The sequence below is a fragment of the Neolamprologus multifasciatus genome, chromosome 15, assembly GCF_963576455.1.
Source record: "Neolamprologus multifasciatus chromosome 15, fNeoMul1.2, whole genome shotgun sequence".
Lineage (NCBI taxonomy): Eukaryota > Metazoa > Chordata > Actinopteri > Cichliformes > Cichlidae > Neolamprologus > Neolamprologus multifasciatus.
In genome coordinates, this window is record NC_140453.1 from 15,744,937 (window position 1) to 15,765,447 (window position 20,511).

The 20,511-nt window shown below is 39.7% G+C and overlaps 2 protein-coding genes across 5 annotated transcripts in view; one reads left to right on the forward strand and one right to left on the reverse strand.

The window, feature by feature from the left end:
• Nucleotides 1–12,731, forward strand: part of LOC146501824 (brain-enriched guanylate kinase-associated protein) — a 44,518-nt gene extending 31,787 nt beyond the window's left edge. For all 4 annotated transcript variants that reach the window (XM_085134307.1, XM_085134309.1, XM_085134308.1 and 1 more), the window contains 2 exons: nt 1,317–1,397; nt 7,113–12,731. In XM_085134307.1, the coding sequence (XP_084990433.1) occupies nt 1,317–1,397; nt 7,113–8,525 (1,494 nt within the window). In that variant the 3' untranslated portion in view covers nt 8,526–12,731. The remainder of the gene's footprint in view (nt 1–1,316; nt 1,398–7,112) is intronic.
• Nucleotides 9,251–15,151, reverse strand: rdh14b (retinol dehydrogenase 14b). The gene is made up of 2 exons (XM_085134318.1): nt 14,721–15,151; nt 9,251–12,398 (listed from the first exon to the last, which is right to left on the reverse strand). The coding sequence occupies exons 1-2, from the start codon at nt 15,072–15,074 to the stop codon at nt 11,781–11,783; spliced, it is 972 nt and encodes a 323-aa protein (XP_084990444.1). The 5' UTR covers nt 15,075–15,151; the 3' UTR covers nt 9,251–11,780.
• Nucleotides 15,152–20,511: the final 5,360 nt, after the last annotated feature.

Sequence of the window (20,511 nt, forward strand, 5' to 3'; positions counted from 1 at the left end):
ACGAACTCGTGAGTAAGACATGCAAGCTCAGTAGTAAGATGACCTTGTTGCATTAAAGTTCAAAATGGACTCATGATTTTACTGTTCCGTTACACTGTTGTTGTTATAAAATGAAAAAAAAAATATGACCGGTAGGATCTAACTTTGATTTATAGGCAGCGGGAACATAAATGGATAAGTTAAAAGTTGTTGGGTTTTTTTTATTTTGTTTTTATTATACATTTGGTCACTAGGGGTAGTTACCTCTTGAATTATGGCATTTGTAGAGGAAGTGGTTCATTCATTCAGGTATCCCATTGCGGAAACTCAACACTTTTTACCACGTTCTCTGTAGCAGAGACATTGTTAGGCTACATAAGTTATGCTCAACTGGGACAAGAACTACGTGTTGTGTCTGACAAATAATAAAGAAGAAAAATGTTTGGTGTGTTACTGGGTGTGTTACTGTAAATGCATAAACTTGTCGACAGATATTAGAATATCAGCAAATAAGATGGCAGTGTGAGTGATGCAACTTTGCACTGACTAAAGGATAAAAGAAGCAGCAATAAAGAGCTGAAGACTAAGTTCAGTGACGTTATATAATGAAGATTTCTTTCTCTCCAGGAACAAATGGCAGATAAACTACCAAAAACTAACATGCAAAATTAAAGCTACAAGTAGTGATGATAGGGCCCTAACACCTTTGGGGACACGGAGATGTGCTGCTATTGCTGAAGTTGACACTTTTCTTGCAGTCGTGACAGTATTAATCCCTTGACAAGCTAGTTGCTTACAACAGCCTGTGGCCTCTAGTTGGTGTTAGATTACATCCACTAATAATATTTGACATTACATGTGTGGAACGCACAATGAAAATGTGATCATCCGATAATGCTTTCAAACAATGCTGATTTCCTATTGCCATAAGTTGGTGTACAGTGTGCATTAGAGTTGTGAGAATTTCTTGTGCTGTGGCCAATGATCAGAATTTTCCACATATCCTTAAATGTAAACTTTAAGCTTTATAATTTAGCATGGCCAAGATCTTTCTCGGAGTCATTTTGTACCCCCCATACACAAGATCCATATAATTTGTACATTTACACCAGTACACATGTGTTTGCAAATTGTAGTTTTTTTCCCAAGCATGTTTAGTACTTCAAATAAGCAGTTAAATAAGAAGTTTTGTGTTTCTGAAGAAGGAAAAAAGGTTTGGGAGAATAGAGTTTAAGCAGTATTGATCCAAAAGAGAAAAGAAATTTAGCTGGCAACGAAAGTTTTAATATTCATTCTCTGTTCTTTCATTTGATTGTGGCCATTTTGTGCCTCTGCAGGAAATGTACAGAAAGGACTGTAACCTGGCTGCTCAGCTTCTGCAGTGCAACAAGTCTCTTTACAGGGCCCAACTCTCAGAGGTGAGCTGTGCACTCACTTTTACAGGCTTGATTTTTCCAGTGCTCTTTATCCTTTGTAAAAATGCATTTTGCATATGTTCCTCAGTTTTATTGAGGCCTCAGTCTAATCCCTGGTAGCCTTTCTGCACAAAAGTCGCATACAACCAAGCTTAAGAACTGTATGAGCTTCAGGCTTTTTTGCGCTGACATTTGATGTGAACCCAGAAAGACAGAAAAATCTGTAATTTTTCAGTTCAGCGGTAGACAGGTAAAAGAAAAAGCTTTGGTAAAAGCTAAGGGGGAGGAGAGGTCTGAATGAGGTGTATCTCGAGCAGCACTAAGCTGAATTTTCAGCTGATGACATGAGATGAGCGAAGAGAAATTTGCTGTCTTGACTGTAACATGAAGGTCATCTTGCCCTTTGTGAGCCAGAAAAGATAAGTCTTCCCGAAGCGATGAGTACTGTAGGTCACTGGAGGAAGGACAGAAAGTGAAGAATTAAAGCTTCATGGGTTTTTTTCTTTAAATAACCTTCACCTGAGAGAGATGAAAGAGGCAAGTTTTCAAAAAGTCGATGGCTCTGAGTTCAAAAGACTTTTTTAGCTAGATGCAATCTGGATATATACTATAGAACTATCTATACTATACACAGTGACTATGTGTTGAAGGACATGAACCACAGCTTGATTTACTAATTTTTCTTTTAAGTATAGCAAATCAGCATTAACATCTTCCTTTATAACAAATCAGATTTTTACCTTATTTCTATCCAAACTACAGTGATGTGCATTTACCATATATCATGTGAGAAATATTTAGTTTAGTAAACATAACTGACTTCTGCTTTTTCTCAAATGCAGATCATTTGAAGGCCTGACAATAAAAAGTTGCAATAGCAATTACAATCAGATCCATAAGTATTTGGACAATGACAATGAATTCTTATAATTTTGCCTCTGTATAGCACCACAGTGAAAGCTAAATCAAACAAGCAAGATGTGAATAAAGTGCAGACCTTCAGCTTTAATTCAGGGGCTTTAACAAAAGTATTGCATTAGCTTTTTTAGGTGTTATACACATTTTATGGATAATGGTCCAGTTTTATATGCTCATAAGTATTTTGACAATTAACTGCATCTAGTTTTATGTCTAGATGACACCTATTTGCTTGTTCATTCATGACAATTAAGTAGATAAAAGGTCTGGAGTTGATTCCAGGTGTTATTTCATCTGAACTTGCTTTTTACTCAATATGAGCCGCAAAAATGTGTCAATTCAAGTGACAGAGGCCATCATTAGGCTGAAGAATTGAACTCGAGCTATTGGAGAGTCAGCAATAACTTAAGAGAATGAAGGCTCTTTCCAGCCTAAAAGACCTAAAAGGCCTAAAGGACCACTGAAGACAACTAAAGTGCATGATGACAGAATTATTTCCATGATTAGGAAAAAGAAAACCTTTACAACAGCTGATCAAAAACCCTTTTGAGGTGGTAGACATCATGAGAAAGACCTAGAATCAAACCTGTGTCTATGGAACTGGGCCACTAGTGCGTACTGATGACGTAACTGCTGATAGAAAAAGCAGGATAAATTCTGCAGTGTGCAGGGTTGTACTCTGCTCAGATTCAGCCAAATGCTCCAAAACTGATTGGACAGTGCTTCACAGTGCAAATGGTTAATGGCCCAAAGCATGCTGGAAAAGCAATTAAAGCATTTGTCATGTTAAATAAAAGAGATATTTTTCGGTGGCCAAGTCAGTTATCTGATCTCAACCCAACAGGACATGCTTTTCAGTTATTTAATATGAAACTGAATGCAGAAAGACATACAAACAAGCAGTGACTGAAGATGGCTGCAGTAAAGGCTTAATAGAGCATCTCAAAGAGGACACAGAGTACTTGGTGATGTTCATGGGTTCTAGACTTCAGGCAGTCAGTGTCCAGAAAGGATTTTCACCAAAGTGTTAAAAGCTATCATCTTATTTAAAATTGTGGTAATTTGTTAGGGATAATAGAAGGATAATAAGATACAGCTGAAGTCAACAAAAAACAAAAAGGCAGAAAGATGGAAGCAAACAGAAATGGGGACACAAAGCAACCCACACAAAAAGGGAAACATAGACTGGGGAAATGCAGAAAGCAGCCAGAAAGGAGAGGGCAACAGTGTTTGTTCTCTTAGTTTTAATATTTGTGGTTTGTGTTGGATGCAATGTTTTAAGGTTTTGGTGATGACTGTTTTCCTCCATGACTTGAAACTGTGACAATAACACCTACACCTCTACTCCATGCACACAGACTGGTGTTCCTGTTCCGGTCACTCAGTGTGCAGTTTAGCCAGAGTGTGGTCACACTGCACTGGTTTTGTTAATCATGTAAAACCACAAAGCAGCATGGGAACTACTTCAAGGCACATTGTGAGCAATTCTGAAGGACACTCAACAGAGGAGGTAAAACTACTGTATGTGGCAAAATACAAATGGAGAGCACGGTGCAGCCTCATCACAGTGTCCTGCTGCTCCTTGTGAAAAGAATGCACGCGGGTATTGATGAGTGTTTTAACACTAGCCCAGCTTGGTGGCACTTTCCGCTGCATCAGCCGTGGGCCTTGTGCCTCGCCCATGTGACAAGGGTAGATTTGAAACTGGCAAGCGTCCACGACGCCTGTCCACGTGTTTTAGGCATATGGCTGAATGGAAATATCAATGCAAACTGCATTTGGTTGCATAAGACTCATAAAATATCCCCAACACTTGCACGGTACACACATTAACACACGCACGTAGGCACCGTTAACAGTATAGGGTCTATCATAAAGTGAAAAACTGTTCTGCAGGCACATTACCAAACATAATAGGGGTCAGAGGCTATACATGCACTCACTGTATGTCCACCCGTCTGCTGGTCCTGTGGGTGTGAGCTAATCGAAAGTTTATTGATGAATGGCGCTGCAGCATTTTGAAAGGTGCAGTGGCTCTACAGAAGCGCTTTAGTCGTTTGTTCTGCTGCAAAACAATCACAGAGAGGGTGTAAAATGATCACGCTTGGATTTCTGAATGACGCATAAAAGCTAATTGAGATCTTGTTTAAAACAAGCCCAAATGAAAAAAGTGTGTGGACAGTAATTAAGTGGCATTTAGTTTTGTCCGAGATGCAATAAAAGTGCTATTATAAACCGTCTCTTTCATGTTCTCTGTAGTGTTTGTCTTTTCTCCATCTACAAAGTTATAATTAGCTTCCTTCTCATTGCCAATTAGGAACAACTGACTAGATTCCTGTTGATGATGTGGTGCAGTTAGCTTAATGCTTGTTGCTATGGAGAGGTAGAGATAGTGGATGGAGGCTTTTTTTTTTTATTAAGAAATGCTTGAAATAGAAGAGGAAAGCGACTTATTCTCACTTCAAAATCAGGTATATTGTTCTCTTTGGTTGAGGTTCGTGACACTGAAGATTACACTTTTTTCCCTGCAGCTGTGAACACAATTCATGCAGTGAAGGCAGGTAAATGTGAACGTGTAGGCTGCTGTATCGTATTCAGAAACCACCTAAAGTACAATCTAACATACTGGCACACATACTGCGTTGTGCAGGGATAACAGAACCTGTGAGGAGCTTGGATAAAATGCTACAATGCTGTGAAGTGTTTGCTCTTTCTTTCTTTCTTTTTTTTTTTTTTTAATATGTTTGTCAGATTTAAATGTTTCAGATCATTAAACAAGTAAAAATACAAAATGCAGTGTTTACATTTTGATTTCATTTATTAATGGAAAAATAAAAGCATCATGTATCATATTAAAATTAACTGTAAATTTAATTTGACACAAAAACAAGACTTTACACCAGGGATGTCGAACTCCTTTTATGTCGGAGGCCACTTACATCCCGACTGCACATTTAATCTCTGAGATATCTTATTTAAGAAATGAAGTGCCATGTCACCAGAAAGAAATCAATCAGCATGACTCTTTGGGCTTAAATTCTAAGAAATAATATTTGACAAAATACTATACTAAAGATAGGACATTTCATTAGCCTTGTTTTTAAAGCCTTGCTTTTTAGGAACCGTTCCATGACTATGTTTAGATGAGAGGGGGCCAAGTTATCAGCTAACACTAGATAGCTTGGTAGCCACCAAACCTACAAGAGGTGGTCTTGGTGCCTACCAAGGTGGAAAAAAGGTGGGAACAAGTCAGACATTCATTATTTAAGTTGGAGTACAGATACAGATAGTACAGAAAAATAAGTATAGACAGGGGTTAAAGTAAGATTCAGCAGGTAGGGGGACCCTAAGATTAGCTGTGGTGGCTCAGCGTGGAGAAAAGCACCACATCAATTTCTATCGTGAGCTCCAGTAAATTGTCTTTGTGTACATACTGTGATCAGCTAACCTATACTGCTGCTACTGCTCTGAGGTTTGCTGCTCTTTGTAGATTAACACAGCTGAATTTAACAAGATTATAGCAAATGTTTCACAAGTTATCTTGACGGATTTCAACGCCTGAGCTATTTACACTGTCTTTGTATTAGATAGTACAAAGTTGGTATAAAGGTTAAATTTAGTGAATAAATCTAAGGATCATCAGCTTAAATTCAAATTAATCTCTACTACCCAAAGAGACACATTACTTCTTTAATGCTAGCTCCTCTTCTGTAGCACTAGCTAGATGCTAAAGTACCGCAACCATAACGTATGTAGATATGCACCAAAGATACAGTTTTGGCTCACTTTAACCTCTGAGTAAATCCTAGAAATGATGCATAAAATATATAAATGTTCCTCTTTCATCTCTTTGTATGTGAAACGTCTGGTGATGGATACACAAATAAGATTATCTTTATGCCTTAGCATTCCCTCCATTTAGGCTGAAATTGGTTTGGTGTTTGAGGGGGCGCAGTGATGTTTTACTATCGCTTAGTGAATTCGAATAAAACTTTTTTTTAAAAATTAGAATAAAACTAAGTAAACAAAGCATTCTCAGTAGAAAGAATGAGGACAAAAAAAACCCTAAATGATGACTCAAACTACTGATTTTATTTTCTTTTTCATTTAGGCCATTTAGAAACCACCAATATGGAAAAGAAATAGAAAAAACTTATAAGACTTGCATCAGATTTGGCTTGCCTCATATAGTGAATCGTATAAGGCTTATATGATTTACTCATGAAAGTGGCCACTTTCTCATTACTTTGATATATTGTTTTAGGAAGTATCCAAAACATACAAGTTTCATTTATATAATTTTTCAAGGGATCTTATATCTGTTTTCACTCTTGTATGCTTTTCATACAAGTTTCACACAAAACAGATACAAACTTTATAAGATTTATATATATCTTCTCCATATGGGCAGATTAATTTTCTGTTTTTAAAAACACCCAACACAAAACAAAGATGGATTCACTGCAATAATCTGATCTAATGTCTGTTGTTTGTGGAAGCAGTGTAAACATACATGTGTGGTTCAGTTTTGGAGACAGCATCAGGGTGTCAATCATGTTTGCTGGTCTGTGTGTGCATCCACCTGCAAAATATTTGTCTCAATAAAAATATAATGGACGAATAATAAAGACATTCACTTGTGTTCTGTTTTCATATAGGAAAAAGTAGCTATAGAACCAAACAAATGACCATGCATTAAAAAAAAATAAATAAAGGTTTATAGCAAAGGTCTTTGCTATAATTTATAACTAACATTCACTGATTTTCCCTGCTTTACCCTTGTTTCTCTGATACTTTTAGCTGCCTGCTGACTTCCAGGAACGTCTGACCATGCACCTGGAGGAGTCTCCCCTCTGTCACACCTACTCTGACTCTGTCCCGACCTCTCTCATTGCCAAAGTGCTTGAAAAGCCAGATGAGGCTTGCAGCAGCAGCCAGGCCTCCCGCTCCCCCAGCCCGCAAACACAGGAACATGCCTTTATTTTGGAGAGTTTGGGTCCCGGAGAGCGTTTGGGGCTACGCGGAGCCTATAAAACTGACCTGTACAGCAGTGACACAGCCCTGTATTGCCCTGATGACCGTCACCGTGAGCGGAGGCCCAGCATGGATATTCACGGTGAGAGGAAGCTGCTGTATGGGCCCCAGAACTCCACCGACAGTACTCCAGAGGAAGGTTCGGTTGGGTTGAGAGCTGGCTTCTCCCAGGAGCACTTTGCTAAGTTCCCTCCCCCACTGGGTGCAGCCTCCAGTTCTTACTCGAGTTTTAGTGGAGGGGGGTCTGAGGACAAAGGCAACGGACCGCCCAGCAGTGCAGCTTCTTCCCCCCACCATCACTCCCTCTACATGGAATGGAGGGATGCAGGGGACTATGAGAGAAAGAGTGATTCATCCTGGGAGAGGGACAGTCCACGGGGCTTTGCCAATGCTCATCCCTTCCAACAGACAGAGCTGAGCCACCATCAGAACAGCAGCTCTCCCGTCTACAGCCGTACCATGTCCTCCTGTTTCAGTGAGCCCTATGAGCCACTCCCCCCGTCCTCCTCCCCAAGTGTCGCCTATGGAGACAGCCGTAGAGGCAGCACATTGGCCCCCGAGGAAGAGGAGCTGATTGGTCGGTGGAGACAACTTAGCGTGGAGGACTTGAGTGCTCACACCTACCGCAGCCCAGGACGGGCCTCACCTTACAGCTTCTCGGAGCAGCACTTCTCCGTCCGTCCCGCCAAGATTCGACTTGGGCCGCTCTACAGCAGTTTCCAGGAAGGGGCTGACTACTACCACCACGGAGTGGATGTCATGGACCCAGTGTGGGCAGCTGCCAGCCCCAGTCCCGAATGCAGCCCAGGGCTGCGCCAGGCTCACAGCCAAGCTCACCTGTACCGAGCTGAGGACAGTCAGGGGTCAGAGCACAGCTTGTACCACTCAGGGAGCTCTAAAGACAGGGAGGGAAATGTCGCATCTGGAGGCCAGAGCACTGATTATGTAGACCCCAGCCCCAACAGCTCCACCGAGTCTCTCCACCAGAGATCTCTGGAGATGGCCGCAGAACTGCAGCACTATCAAGTAGAGATGCACAGCGTGCCTGCACAGGTGAGCCAGTCGCCACCACCAGCCCCACCCCCTCCTCCTCCGTACAACCAAAAATTTGGCTCCCTGGGACTTTCCAGGAAGGACAGTCTGACTAAGGCGCAGCTTTATGGAACACTTCTGAACTGAAGGACTTTCCAATCAGGTTGCATCTTCAATAGTAGACACAGAGCCCTGGTTTGTTCAGCTACACCTTCTCGTAGTGCAGCCATTTTGACGGCTTGAATAGAAGCCAGGAGATCTTCAGTATCATGAACATGTAACTATTGCTGATCATTTAAAAGCACTGATGGCGCGGCAGTGGATGGCAATTGTTTACATTATAAATTTCTCAAGGCAGTAAGTCAAGTTAGGGGTCAGATGTGGGGAAACAGACAAAGAGGAGCTCACAGAGTCCTTAAAACTTTTGAGAATGTGTATGTGTTAAACTACAAATGTACAAATATATACTAACTTAAAATTGAGTGATATATTTTGTATGTAGCTGTTAGCAAGAGATACATTTAAAAAACAGTGCAAAATTCTATTGGTAATTCTGGAACTTGTAAATAAATTAAAAAAAACTTCCACTGCTTTATTCTAAAAACCCTGAGAGAATTATTTTAATTGCCCCTTGACGTGCACAGAGATTTGTTTCAGCCGTTATTTTTAATCTGCTGGAACAGCGATGGCCTTGTGATGATTTACATACAAGTGTTGAAAGGAAGCGAAAAAACAAAGACAAATTAGTACCTTAAACGAACCATTAGACATTTGTTTTGTTTTTCCTTCTGTTAAATGGATTTGACAGTATTGATGGGAGTGTTTTATTGTTATTGATGGAACATTTGATCTGTTTTACCAGTCAGTATTGCTTTCTTTTTTGCTCTTCTATATCCCCCAAGAGAGAGGTTTCCTGTCCCCTTTCTACCTCAGATTTGGATGCCCACACCCCACCAAACCACTGTAACCCTGTTTATTTCACAACGATGCATGTTTATATATTTTGGTTGTTTTGTTCGCCTAATAAAGCACAAATTATACATACAAGCTCCCAGCCTTTAATGTACACATTTAGGGATTTGAAATGCCGCTGAATAAAAGCGATATCATGTTTTAATATCTTTCACGCAGTTGCATAGCGATCGGTTGTTGTTTCAACATAATTACATGTCTGCTGATCCGCAGTGTTCAGCTGACTGACTGAACCGAGTGGAAGACCTTTCATTATTCAGACTCAGATTGCTGAGTCACTAAGTAGCTCTGCTTTTTCACTGTTGGGAAAAAAATAATTGCAAAAAATAGGTTAGTAGAGAAGGATTTTTGCCAACAAATTCAGAACAGAGAGGAAGTTTATTTGTGTTTTCCCAGGAGTCATCATCAAGAAAATACTACAGAAAAGGAAATGGATCATATTCTGTGAGTGTCTGTGATATATAACAAACTAATTTAGAGCTACTAAGGAAAATTATATCATGGTATACTCCCCTTTGATGTATTAAAAGTGCCACGCCAAGCACTAAATAAATAGGAATTGGACAAAATACCTAAAAATAGAGAGTTTGACTGATATATTAGTCAGCAGATATTGACCAATTGCCTGACCAACAGAAGAAAAAAGTCATGTTCTAATATTTTTCTGGACCACCTTTAGCTTTGGTGATAACACATAATCACCCTAGCGTTTTTTTCATTCAACTTGCGCGATGTGATTTCATTTTTCGGCAGAGTCCTGTACTGATGATGGGAGTCTCCAAGAGATTCTCAGTGGGGTTAAAGTGTGGACTCGGTGATAACCAATATATGTGTAAAAAGTATATTTCCTGCTCTCTGGGCGACTGTTTTTCAATTTGATCCCAATTAAACCTTGACATTGTCACCTTGGAAGAAAAGTACTGATGGCCGAACCAGCTCATTCAGTGTATTTAGGTAGTCAGCTGACCTCCTTCTTTTGGGTACATAGCATTGCCTAACCTAAACCTGACCAACTGAAGCAACCCCACACACTACCCCCACAGACCTGTAAGGTAAGTGCTTCATCCACGTCTGTTCTTGTCCTGATTTGTCAATCACCAAAGTATAACCACTCTCACCAGACTCATCACACCACATCACCTTTTTTCCATATCTCCAAAGTCCAGCTTTGGTGTTTCAATCTTGATTTCACAATCATTCAGGTTTTTTTCCCCGACCACATTTCTTCCTTGAAGACGATGGCATGTTAATATCATGAAGGATAGTTTTCATTTGATCGATTAACTGGGAAAAATTGATTATTCTGGTAGGAAAATGATTACTTGCAGTCCTTCTCTAAATACCCTTTGGTATCAATTGAAAAATGGTTCATTTAGCACACTTAGCAATTGAGTAAATGGTCTGGAAATGCTCTTGAATTTATTCAAATGCCTTTGAACTTTAAATAATAAAAATGAGGTAAGAGGACTCTCAATCCATCCACAGGAGGGAGTTGCAGCACAGCAGCTCACCGATCGGCATCGCTAACCTTGCTGTCCTAGCAGAAAGCATTTACACTTCAAACACATCAAGATGAAGGGAACTGGATCAACTGCTATCACTCCACCACCTCTCCTTCCTCTGCACAGCAAAGCAGATGCTAAAGCATGCAAAAATTTAGCTTTCCAACACCACAGCTGAACCTGAAACAGATACACGTTTCACTCCAAGAGCTGCAGAGCACAAGCACTGACGGGAAAATGTGACAACTCAGCATGGCTTTGAAGAACTCTCTGAGGCGATGCACCCGAGATTTTGCTCCTTTTGACCCGAGGATGCCTGTCTGACTCTAGGTCAAGACACAAAACTGTAATCTATGCATTAGATTCATTACAGAATATAGTAAATTATCAAGTTTAGAGTTAATTTTCACATCTGTTTCTATGAAATGTTTTTGTCAGAGACAGGGAAATGTTTCTCCCCCTACTGAGTCTTTCTAGGAAGTGAGGGTTTGTTTACATGCACTTATATAACCCTGCTACGGCTGTCTGCAAGCTGATTTCTTAAATGGTGTGGAAATTGGAAAGCTATTTAGCTTATTAAAAATTAGGGGAGAAGCAAACCTGGAGGGTTATTGAGATGTAAGCAGATTATTTCACATAACACTGCTTTATTGTTTTTTAAACATCACTTTGATAGGCACACCTTAAAATTAAAATCTTTATACAATCTCTAAGCATTGTGGCACTCTTGCACACACACCCCTATCGCACTTCACTCTACAATATGCTCTTCAATTAATGTTATTATCCTCAGGATGGAAATCATTCTTTTATTTATTGCAAGTGTACGCTTGTAGAATGGTGTCTGTGGGGCTGCAAGAGATTAGCTATCAGGTCCAAGAACACTTAAGTCCACTCCCCAAACTCCATCCACAGAGCTGGACTCTGCTCAGTCAGCGAGTCCAACCATCCTCCTGCTTATGTCCCACAGTTTCTTGGCTGCCTCCTCATCTGTAGCTTTGGGTAACAGCTCCTCCTCCTCGCAGTTAGCAAAGCACTTCCCCGACACTCCTTCCACCTCTAAGGAGCTGGCCAGATAGAGAGGAGTCTGGGCCCCCTCCAATGGACTCTTGAAAAATACCAACGAGGCAAGGTAGAACAGCGGCTTTGCCAGGAGGGGGATTTGGATGTGTCTGCCTAGCCTGGTCCTCACGATCCCCGGGGTGAGAGCATTGACTGTGACCCCCGTCCCCTCGAGGCGACGGGCCAGCTCCAGCGTGAACAGAAGGTTGGCCAGTTTGCTCTGACTGTAGCAGAAGGCCTTATTGTAGTTATTTTCACTGTTCAGGTCATCAAAGTTGATGTGGCCATATTTGTAAAGTTTAGAGGAAACCACTACGATGCGGCTAGGGGCCGAAGCCTTCAGGAGGTCCAGCAGCAGGTGAGTGAGGAGGAAGTGACCCAAGTGATTCACACCGAGCTGCATCTCAAAACCTTCGTCTGTCTTTGTGTAGGGACACTGGTAAATACCGGCGTTGTTGATGAGCACATCAACCTGGGATTCCTCCTGGCAACAAAGATACATTTGAAACATTTAAGACCCCAATTAAGGTTTTATTACAGCTTCTCCAGCATCCAGAGGCATTAATTGTCCATATGCATAACAAAAGATCAAATTTTAACCAAACAACTTAAATAAGTTTTTTCTTCCCTTAGAATGGGCAGTTATGGTGTGACAATGCACATGAGCAGGGCTGGTCTGAGTATAATGAAGGCAATCAGTCTGTATTATCTTATTTAACAAAAAGTATACATTTTTCTGTCAATTTTCACTCACTTGAGAAACACAAATGCAATTTATGCTTGAATAAATAACCCCATACTCCAAAAAAAAAAAAAAGCATTACAAAATATTTTTATTACAATCTTAATGATTCTTCTTAGGGGAAAAGCCCAAAACGTTTCATCCCTTTGCTGAGTACGACTTCTACAGGCTAAATGACCTAATTTATAATTTCAGCTGTAAAATGAAAAAGAAAATAATTCAGATTTTTCAGAAACCATTTGAATTTTTTCACAAACTCAAATGTTAACTGAGTTATGGTCATGGTTAAGAATGCTTGTGAAATGGGCCCACCGGTGGGCCTGTGGTAAATAAAGGGTTAAGTTAATTAATATAATACCTATTTTAATAAAACTTAAAGTATAGCACATTCTGGGTTGCAGAGATCTCCCTGAGACACCCAGTGGTTATACGAGGTATCTGCCAAATTTCTGAGTAAGTAATGTTTTACACCTAAACCACTTTGACTTAAACTATGATGTGTACTTATAAAGACATTATGCCTGAATGCTAGAAGGAAGGACAAAAATAAAGCCCCAAAGCATCTCAGTGTGTTATATAACAATACAGTTAATCTGTAACTTTAATTATAACTTCTGTAAGAAACATAGTTTAATATGAACTTTTAAATTACAGAAAAAAATAAACGATAAAACTTTCTAATAGCAGAGGGTATACTGAATTGTATTAGATTGTATGTCTTTATCATTTAATTATATTGATTATGGAATGGTATGCTATAATAGCCTGTGGTTACAATTTTTCTTCATCAAACTAATACAGCATTGTGAATTTACCATCTTGAATGTCTATTACAGTACTGTGCAAAAGTGTCAAGCCACCCTTTATTTCTTAAAAGTTTGCTCTGGTGAAGAGATTTATTGAGAGATGTGTATAACATATAGAAAAACACTGTTTTATAGAGCAAAAACTGAGTTTTCACAATCCTAAAAAGTTTGAAAGTTAATATTTGGTATGACCACCTTTATTCTTAAACACAGCCTGAGCTCTCTTAGGCCAGCTCTTCTTTGGATGTTTGCTGCCTTTTGTTCTGTTCTTTGCAATAATGTTGAGGTAGAGGCCAGTCTGCACTGGCAGTGTGTCAGTTCTTTCCTGGATTTTTTCTCCTATTTCTTAAGTACATTATTTTATCTGCTGTAGACAGTTTTTTGGGCCCACCGCTTTTCCCTGCCACTTGTCCAGCTCCCTCAAATTTCTTAAGGACACACTGCTGAGATATGCCAAGTTTTCAACAAACAGCTCTTTGGCAATCACCTTGTTGGTACAATAATATTATTTTATGCCTGTCAAATTGTGTTATCTTTGGCATTTTTGTATATTCAACTTAAGAAATGAGAAGAAATGTTACATTTTGTTATGAAAGACTTACAGTATGTGCCATTATGTGTAGCATGTTGCTATGTGTAGCAATAACACTGGTTCATCTCTTGAGTTGGGTGCTTTTTTTATGCTAGAATGAATGCTCTGAAAATGATCAGATACAAAGAGTGAACTGAAAAAATGTCCGGCTCATTGGAAGCATAATATAAGAAAATGAGTGGTGGCTCAAAATTTTGCACAGTAATCAATGTATAGGAAGCTTTTGGCTCCTCCTGTGTTTACTCTCATTTGTGACTCAATAGTCTAAGCACACAGAGTATTGTTTGTTGTATGAAATGTAAAGCTACCTGATGAAAATCTGTGATATCGGACCACATAAACAAAATACTTGAAGCCTTTCAAGGATCACTGCTACAGTTAAACAGTATCGTCTTTGCTGAAGCTTACAATAAAATTGGATATTAACTCTTAACATCTGCCAGGAGACCAACATTTCTAGACTGGCCCCTGTTGGACAATAGTTTATTTGCATCTGTAGTAAATGTGGGTTTGGGGTCCAATACTTAATTTCAGCACCAAGGACAGTCCCCTTGGAGCAATGCCCTGTTTTTTTTCTGCTGAGTTGGGCTCAATAACAAAGTGCACCACAGCTGGTAAATAAACTACAAACATCTACTCTCTTGCTTTGTTTGGGTTCTCATTTACCTGAGTCACCTCCTCACAGAAATTTCGGACTGATCTAAGAGAAGCCAGGTCCAGGTGTTTGATGACCACCTCCCCGTTTTCTGGTCCCGCTTGCTTCTTGATGTCCTGGCCTGCCTCTTCGGCGCTCCGCAGGTCCCGGCAAGCCATAATGACCCGGGCGCGGAGCTTCAGAAGCTCCCCGGCCAGGGCCTTCCCTATCCCGCTGTTTGCCCCGGTCACGATGACTGTCTTGCCTCGCATATTTTCTCCTGAATAACGGAGCAACTTAACGGCTTTCTGACGGGGGAATAAACGCCGCATGAGAAGCAGGACCCCACCGCCAACAACAGCGGCAATTAGCAGAGGAGTGGACATAAAAGCTGTGACGGGTGACAAGTCGGTGAGAGAGACTGTTATATATCGACAGTAAAAGCTGACCCGGAAATGATTATAGTTTATAAATATATATATATATATATATATATATATATATATATATATATATATATATATATATATATATATATAATACATAATGTGTGTGTGTGTGTGTGCGTGTGTATTTTTAAAGCAAGCACACGACTGAACGTAGGCTGAAACCGTTCACACGCTAACCAAGTTAGCAACATTAGCGACTTCAAACGGTCACATAAAATATCTTCCGGGTTATTTTCGTAACGGAACAATATAAACACGATATGCTAAACTAAACTGTACACCTGTTTGTTTTCACCGAAACAAATATTAAGTTTTTCCTAAAGATGTTTTCTATCGGCTACTACTTTTTAATTGAGCTTATAGAGGTCAGAAATATTACTTTACCTTTTTCTTTTTCATAATGTCATTTACCGCGATATCTCTATCAGCCACTAGATGGAGCTATATGAAAAGCCAAAAAATTTACACAGACGAGATGAGACCTATTTTATTTATCCCATATTCCCATTATTATTATTAGTAGTAGTAGTAGTAGTAGTAGTAGTAGTAGTAGTATTTGTTCCAGCAGTTGAAATGATTATGAAATAACAAGTAATACAAAAATAACATATCTGGCAGATGACTCTCCACCTCACATATATATTGCATTATAGGTGATCATATGTGGTGTAAAAGATTTTCAACTTATGTCTTAGTGGAGGTGGAAAGAAACATTTTCAACCTGGGCCTGTTCAGTAAGAGGTGCAGTGGTGGTCAGGATTGTCCGTGATGGATAACTGATGACTGATGTTACTTCCTCTCCACCGCAGCTTCAATGGGAGGGTCCAGTTTGCAGCCAATTACAATTTAAGATCCAGGTCTCCTGCTCTGTTTATTCAGTTTCTTAGTGTCACCAGCTCCAATGCTGCACCCCAAGAAGACCACTGTCCTAGCCACAGCATAGTGACAAAACATCTCCATAATTTTGCTGCACGCATGGAAGCCTCCTTAGGAAAGCCCCCTTTTTTGTACACTGGCTCTGTGTTGGCCTGTTGTTGGTGTGGGTGCCCAGGCATTTTGTACAAATACAAACTTCTATAATGATACTTACAGGCTGGAGGTTTTTTCTTCATTCTTTCCTTTCTCTCTCTTTCTGTTTGAGAAGCCTATATCTTTAAGTCGCAGGTAGAAGGTTGTGGGCCAGAGTTTGTTGCTGGCCTCCCGTGTCAGAGTCTCCTTTCCTGGACAGTAAATCCATCTATCCGTCTGCAGTTGGAAAACCACTTTATGAGCCTTTCTTCCTGGATCCAGACTCATGAATACTGCCAGCAAAATGTACCTGAGACCTGTCAAACTCTGTCCCTGCACTGCTGCACTAACAGCTGTTTCAGAATCTTGCCTGCCTGCCAGTCATCCCTCCAGAAACTGTCCAAGAAACAGAGAGATAACGCCTCAGAAGCCATTTAAAAATCTTACAAAATAACTTTGTTCACTGAAACCGTACCAAGCAAGCATACTCTACCAGTTGACCAGCTTCTTAATATAACACAAATACACATTAGAGTATGAGTGCACATTTTCCACAAATGACAGACAGCAAGTTCAGAAAATACAAGTATACTGTTTTGCCTAGAAATTGCATGTATCATTAGTATTCAGTGGAGTGGAAACTGACTGACTACTGAACTAACATTTTTTAAGTGATGGCTATTGGGAATGTTAATGTATTTTGCATTGAACCTGTCAGTAAACAATGTCATAATTATTTTTTTCCCCTCAGTTTTACTTGTTATAATGAAATTTTCTTGCCCTTTGACAGTTGGAATGAGCTCCTCTATAGCCAGGTCTCCCTACCCTGAATCGGTTAAGCATAAAAAAAATGGATGGATTAAATTTTCAGCAAAATATGTTTCGACCAGTAGATGGAACTATATGAGCACAAAACAAGAAAAAGTGACTGATAAGAGAGCTCGAGCTTCATATTTCTTGTTTGAAAATATGTCTTCTAATATTTCTTGTTGGTTTGAAGACATAAAAGAAGAGTCTAAATAACCTCAAACAGGAACAGACAATAACAAATAATCCTCCTGGGGCTTTGATTTGTTTGTTGAGGTGCTGACTCATAATCCATCCATGTATCGATCGTATTCTGTTATACAAAAGGACTAGCTTCCTTTATAGCAGTTACGGTAATAGAGGAAATGACACTACAGTTGATTATTCACTTTCTCTGTAGATGATCTCATAGCACAGTGAGCGATAACTGTACCTGTTAATAGGTATTTTGTGTGTTATTTTTCTCCTGTAAGAGGTTTGCTTCTTGGAATGAATTTGTCATGTAACCGGTTGAGGTTGTCGGTTATAGCCGGAGTAACTTATAATTTCTTATTGGTGGACTTACTGCATACTGTAACATATGTGCATATAAATTTTAGCAGTAACATGTTAAGAAAATGCTTACGCTGTTTCTAGTACTCCATAATAAGGAGAGCAGTTTTGTCAGACAAAATGATTCAGCTTTTGTGACCTTCAGTGTAATGGTCCAAACAGCTGAAGGCCAAGTAAAAGTGAATCATTTAAACTCAAGAAATCTGTCCTCTCTTTATTCTTCTATTACACTTGGGGCAATTGCTTCACTCTTTCTGGCTGCGTCTGAAACAAAAGCCCCTGAGTTTCACGGTGCTGAGTTTTGTAATGTGTTTTTAACAACTGCTCACAGCTAAACCATTCTTAACCTGTTATTCGTGATCTGTTCACCTTTTCTTTTTAAATAAATGTTTTGTAACAACCGACTAATTGTTGCCCTTGCTTTTTTGGAAAAAGACATGACTCACAGTGTGCATTAGTAGTCCTAGACAAAATAAATTAGCTGTTTGTTCATTAGCTCGTTTAGAAACTACACTTTTCCCTCCAAGCCTCCAACGTTTGTTGTTTTCATCTCACAACTCTCACTTAAAGTAATCTAAACACATTTCATAATATTCCTTTACCATATTAACTTAAAATAATATAGATATCAGTTTTTTTGATGTCCCCAGAGTGTTATGTAAGTTTAACTTTTATCAAAACATTCTTAAAATGACCAAGTAGAGATCACAAAGGACCTGGAGCTGATCCCAGATCACTTGTAGCACCCTGGACAGGTCTCCAGTCTCTCACAGCGCTGACACAGGGAGACAGACAAGAAATTTACATCCTATGGCCAATCTAGAATCTCGAATTTACACGTATGTCATTTGGAGGAAGCAAGAATACCTGAACAGAATCATAAGTACATGGAAAACAAACAACACACAGAAAAGTCTCAGCTGCCTGGAAGGTTCGAACAACAACATTTTCTTGTGAAATATCCGATTTGAAACTCAAATTCAAAAAAGCCCTAAATGCTCCCTGAGAATCTCCAGAATACTATAAGTCACTAAAAACTGATATTTTGTCACGATGTCATTAGAAGTCACTAAAACTGATGAATTCAGTTTATCGACTGACACAACAAACAAAATTTAGTTGAGGAACGTAGTGACAACATCCTCTATTGTCTCTTGGGTCTACTTAAAGTTTCAAGTCATTTAACATTAACATAAAAGTGGCTGCCTCTGTCAATGTTGGGAATAAATTACGTTCATGTTCTAACAAAATTATTGTTGATAAAGTTGTATTAAAAGAAAATTACCCCAACTTTGATATGATACATGTTTGTTTAAAAAACAAATGCGTATTAAATAGTGTGACTGCAGAAAACTATGTGTAGTCTGGTGTTTTTGCAGCCACAGAGCAATGTTGTCACAGTGTCACCACTTGGTGTCACTTGATGTGGCAACAGCATCAGAAATGTATTTGTTTGCAGGGCGTCATGGTAATCTAACCAGCATATTTCAGGAGTGTAAGAATGAACAGAGTGACACGGTGAGGCCTAAAAACAACATTTTTCAGTCTGTTGCCCATAAAACTCAGGGAGCAGGGAACATTGCCTACATGTCACTCTTGAATATTTGAGGTACTTTTATCATTTCAAATAACATGTTTAACTGAGGCTTAAGATATATTGGAGACGTTACAGATTATAGAAGGTCTTTGTTCAGAATGTCGATGTCAGTCTGTCCACGCTTAAGCTCTTTGATGTTTCAGATTTGGTATTTTCACATGCACACAGTGTAGTAGTTGTTAGTATATACTCATCTTAGCAAGAACCCAGACCTGTTAGTTTAAACTGTGATTCTAACTTAGCAATACTTGTGAATGGTTGTGTGACTTCCTGTATTAGGCCTGTGGTAGACTTGCATTTTGTCTAAGGTGTACTCCTGTACTCACCCTCTTCAACTTGTGAACCTATTAAAACGATCATGAAACAGAAAGAAACAAAACGTTATTTTAGTGAATGTACCACATCAGAGTTAATTACTATGACTCAAATAACCAATCACTGTTACAGAGGGATACAGATGTGCATATATGAACACACATACCATACCTTTGCACAGATGTGCTACAGCAACACAAGAACAGGGTGCCACTCCTGTCACGTAAGAACAGGAAATTGAGGCTGCAGTTCACAAAGGTTCATCAAAAATGAACAGGGTTGAGAAAACACTGCCTCGTTTGGCTTGCCTCAATTTGTTTGTTTGTTTCTTTTTTTTTGCCTGTCATGTTTGGTTCTTTGGCCGTCAGAATTGTTGTCTGCTTTACACAACCAGTCATCCACCCATTCACACACACATTCACACACTGGTGATGGCAAGCTACATTGTAGCCACAGCCACCCTGGGGCGCACTGACAGAGGCTAGGCTGCCGGACACTCTGACCAAAATGAGAAAAATAAGGGAAAATAAGTCAAAAAAAGAGAGAGAGAGAGCAGCATAATAAACACAATGCCATCGCATTAATCCAGCTAAGTATAAATAACAGTAAATACTAAATGATGAATGTTGTTATCCAGCACGCAGGACCGACAGCGCACAATGTGCTTTAAGGTAGCAGCCAAGAAAGGTGTGGTTTGTGTCTATGAACAGTGAACACCTGTGTGCGCCTGTGTGCACACCTTTGTGGATGAGCGCGCTTGTATTCAAAAGGTTTCTCCATGTAATGATCTGCTAGAGCATGTAGGGAGCCATAGCCCTGTCCCCCAGGGCATGAAGCATGCATGGAGAAGATCCAGGCTCCAGACATCCAGAGGCCCCAGAGTACGAGAGCCCTCTGTCTGCCTGCCTCAATTTCTACTACAACATTCAGGATATAACATGACATGAAATCCTGGATCGATCAGTGGTTCAGGCTGCTGGTGGTCATGTAATGGTGTGGGGGATATTTTCTTGGAGCATTTTGGAACCCTTAGTACCAACTGAGCGTCCTTTAAACACCACAGTCTGCCTGACAGACACAAGCCTGGAAACTGAA

Bases quoted from the DNA above. Each gene is read 5' to 3' on its own strand.
- rdh14b (XM_085134318.1), bottom strand. From the start codon at position 15,074: ATGTCCACTCCTCTGCTAATTGCCGCTGTTGTTGGCGGTGGGGTCCTG. The intron at 12,399-14,720 runs GTAAATGAGAAC...CTTTGTTGCCAG, and splicing joins TCTGTGAGGAGGTGACTCAG to GAGGAATCCCAGGTTGATGT.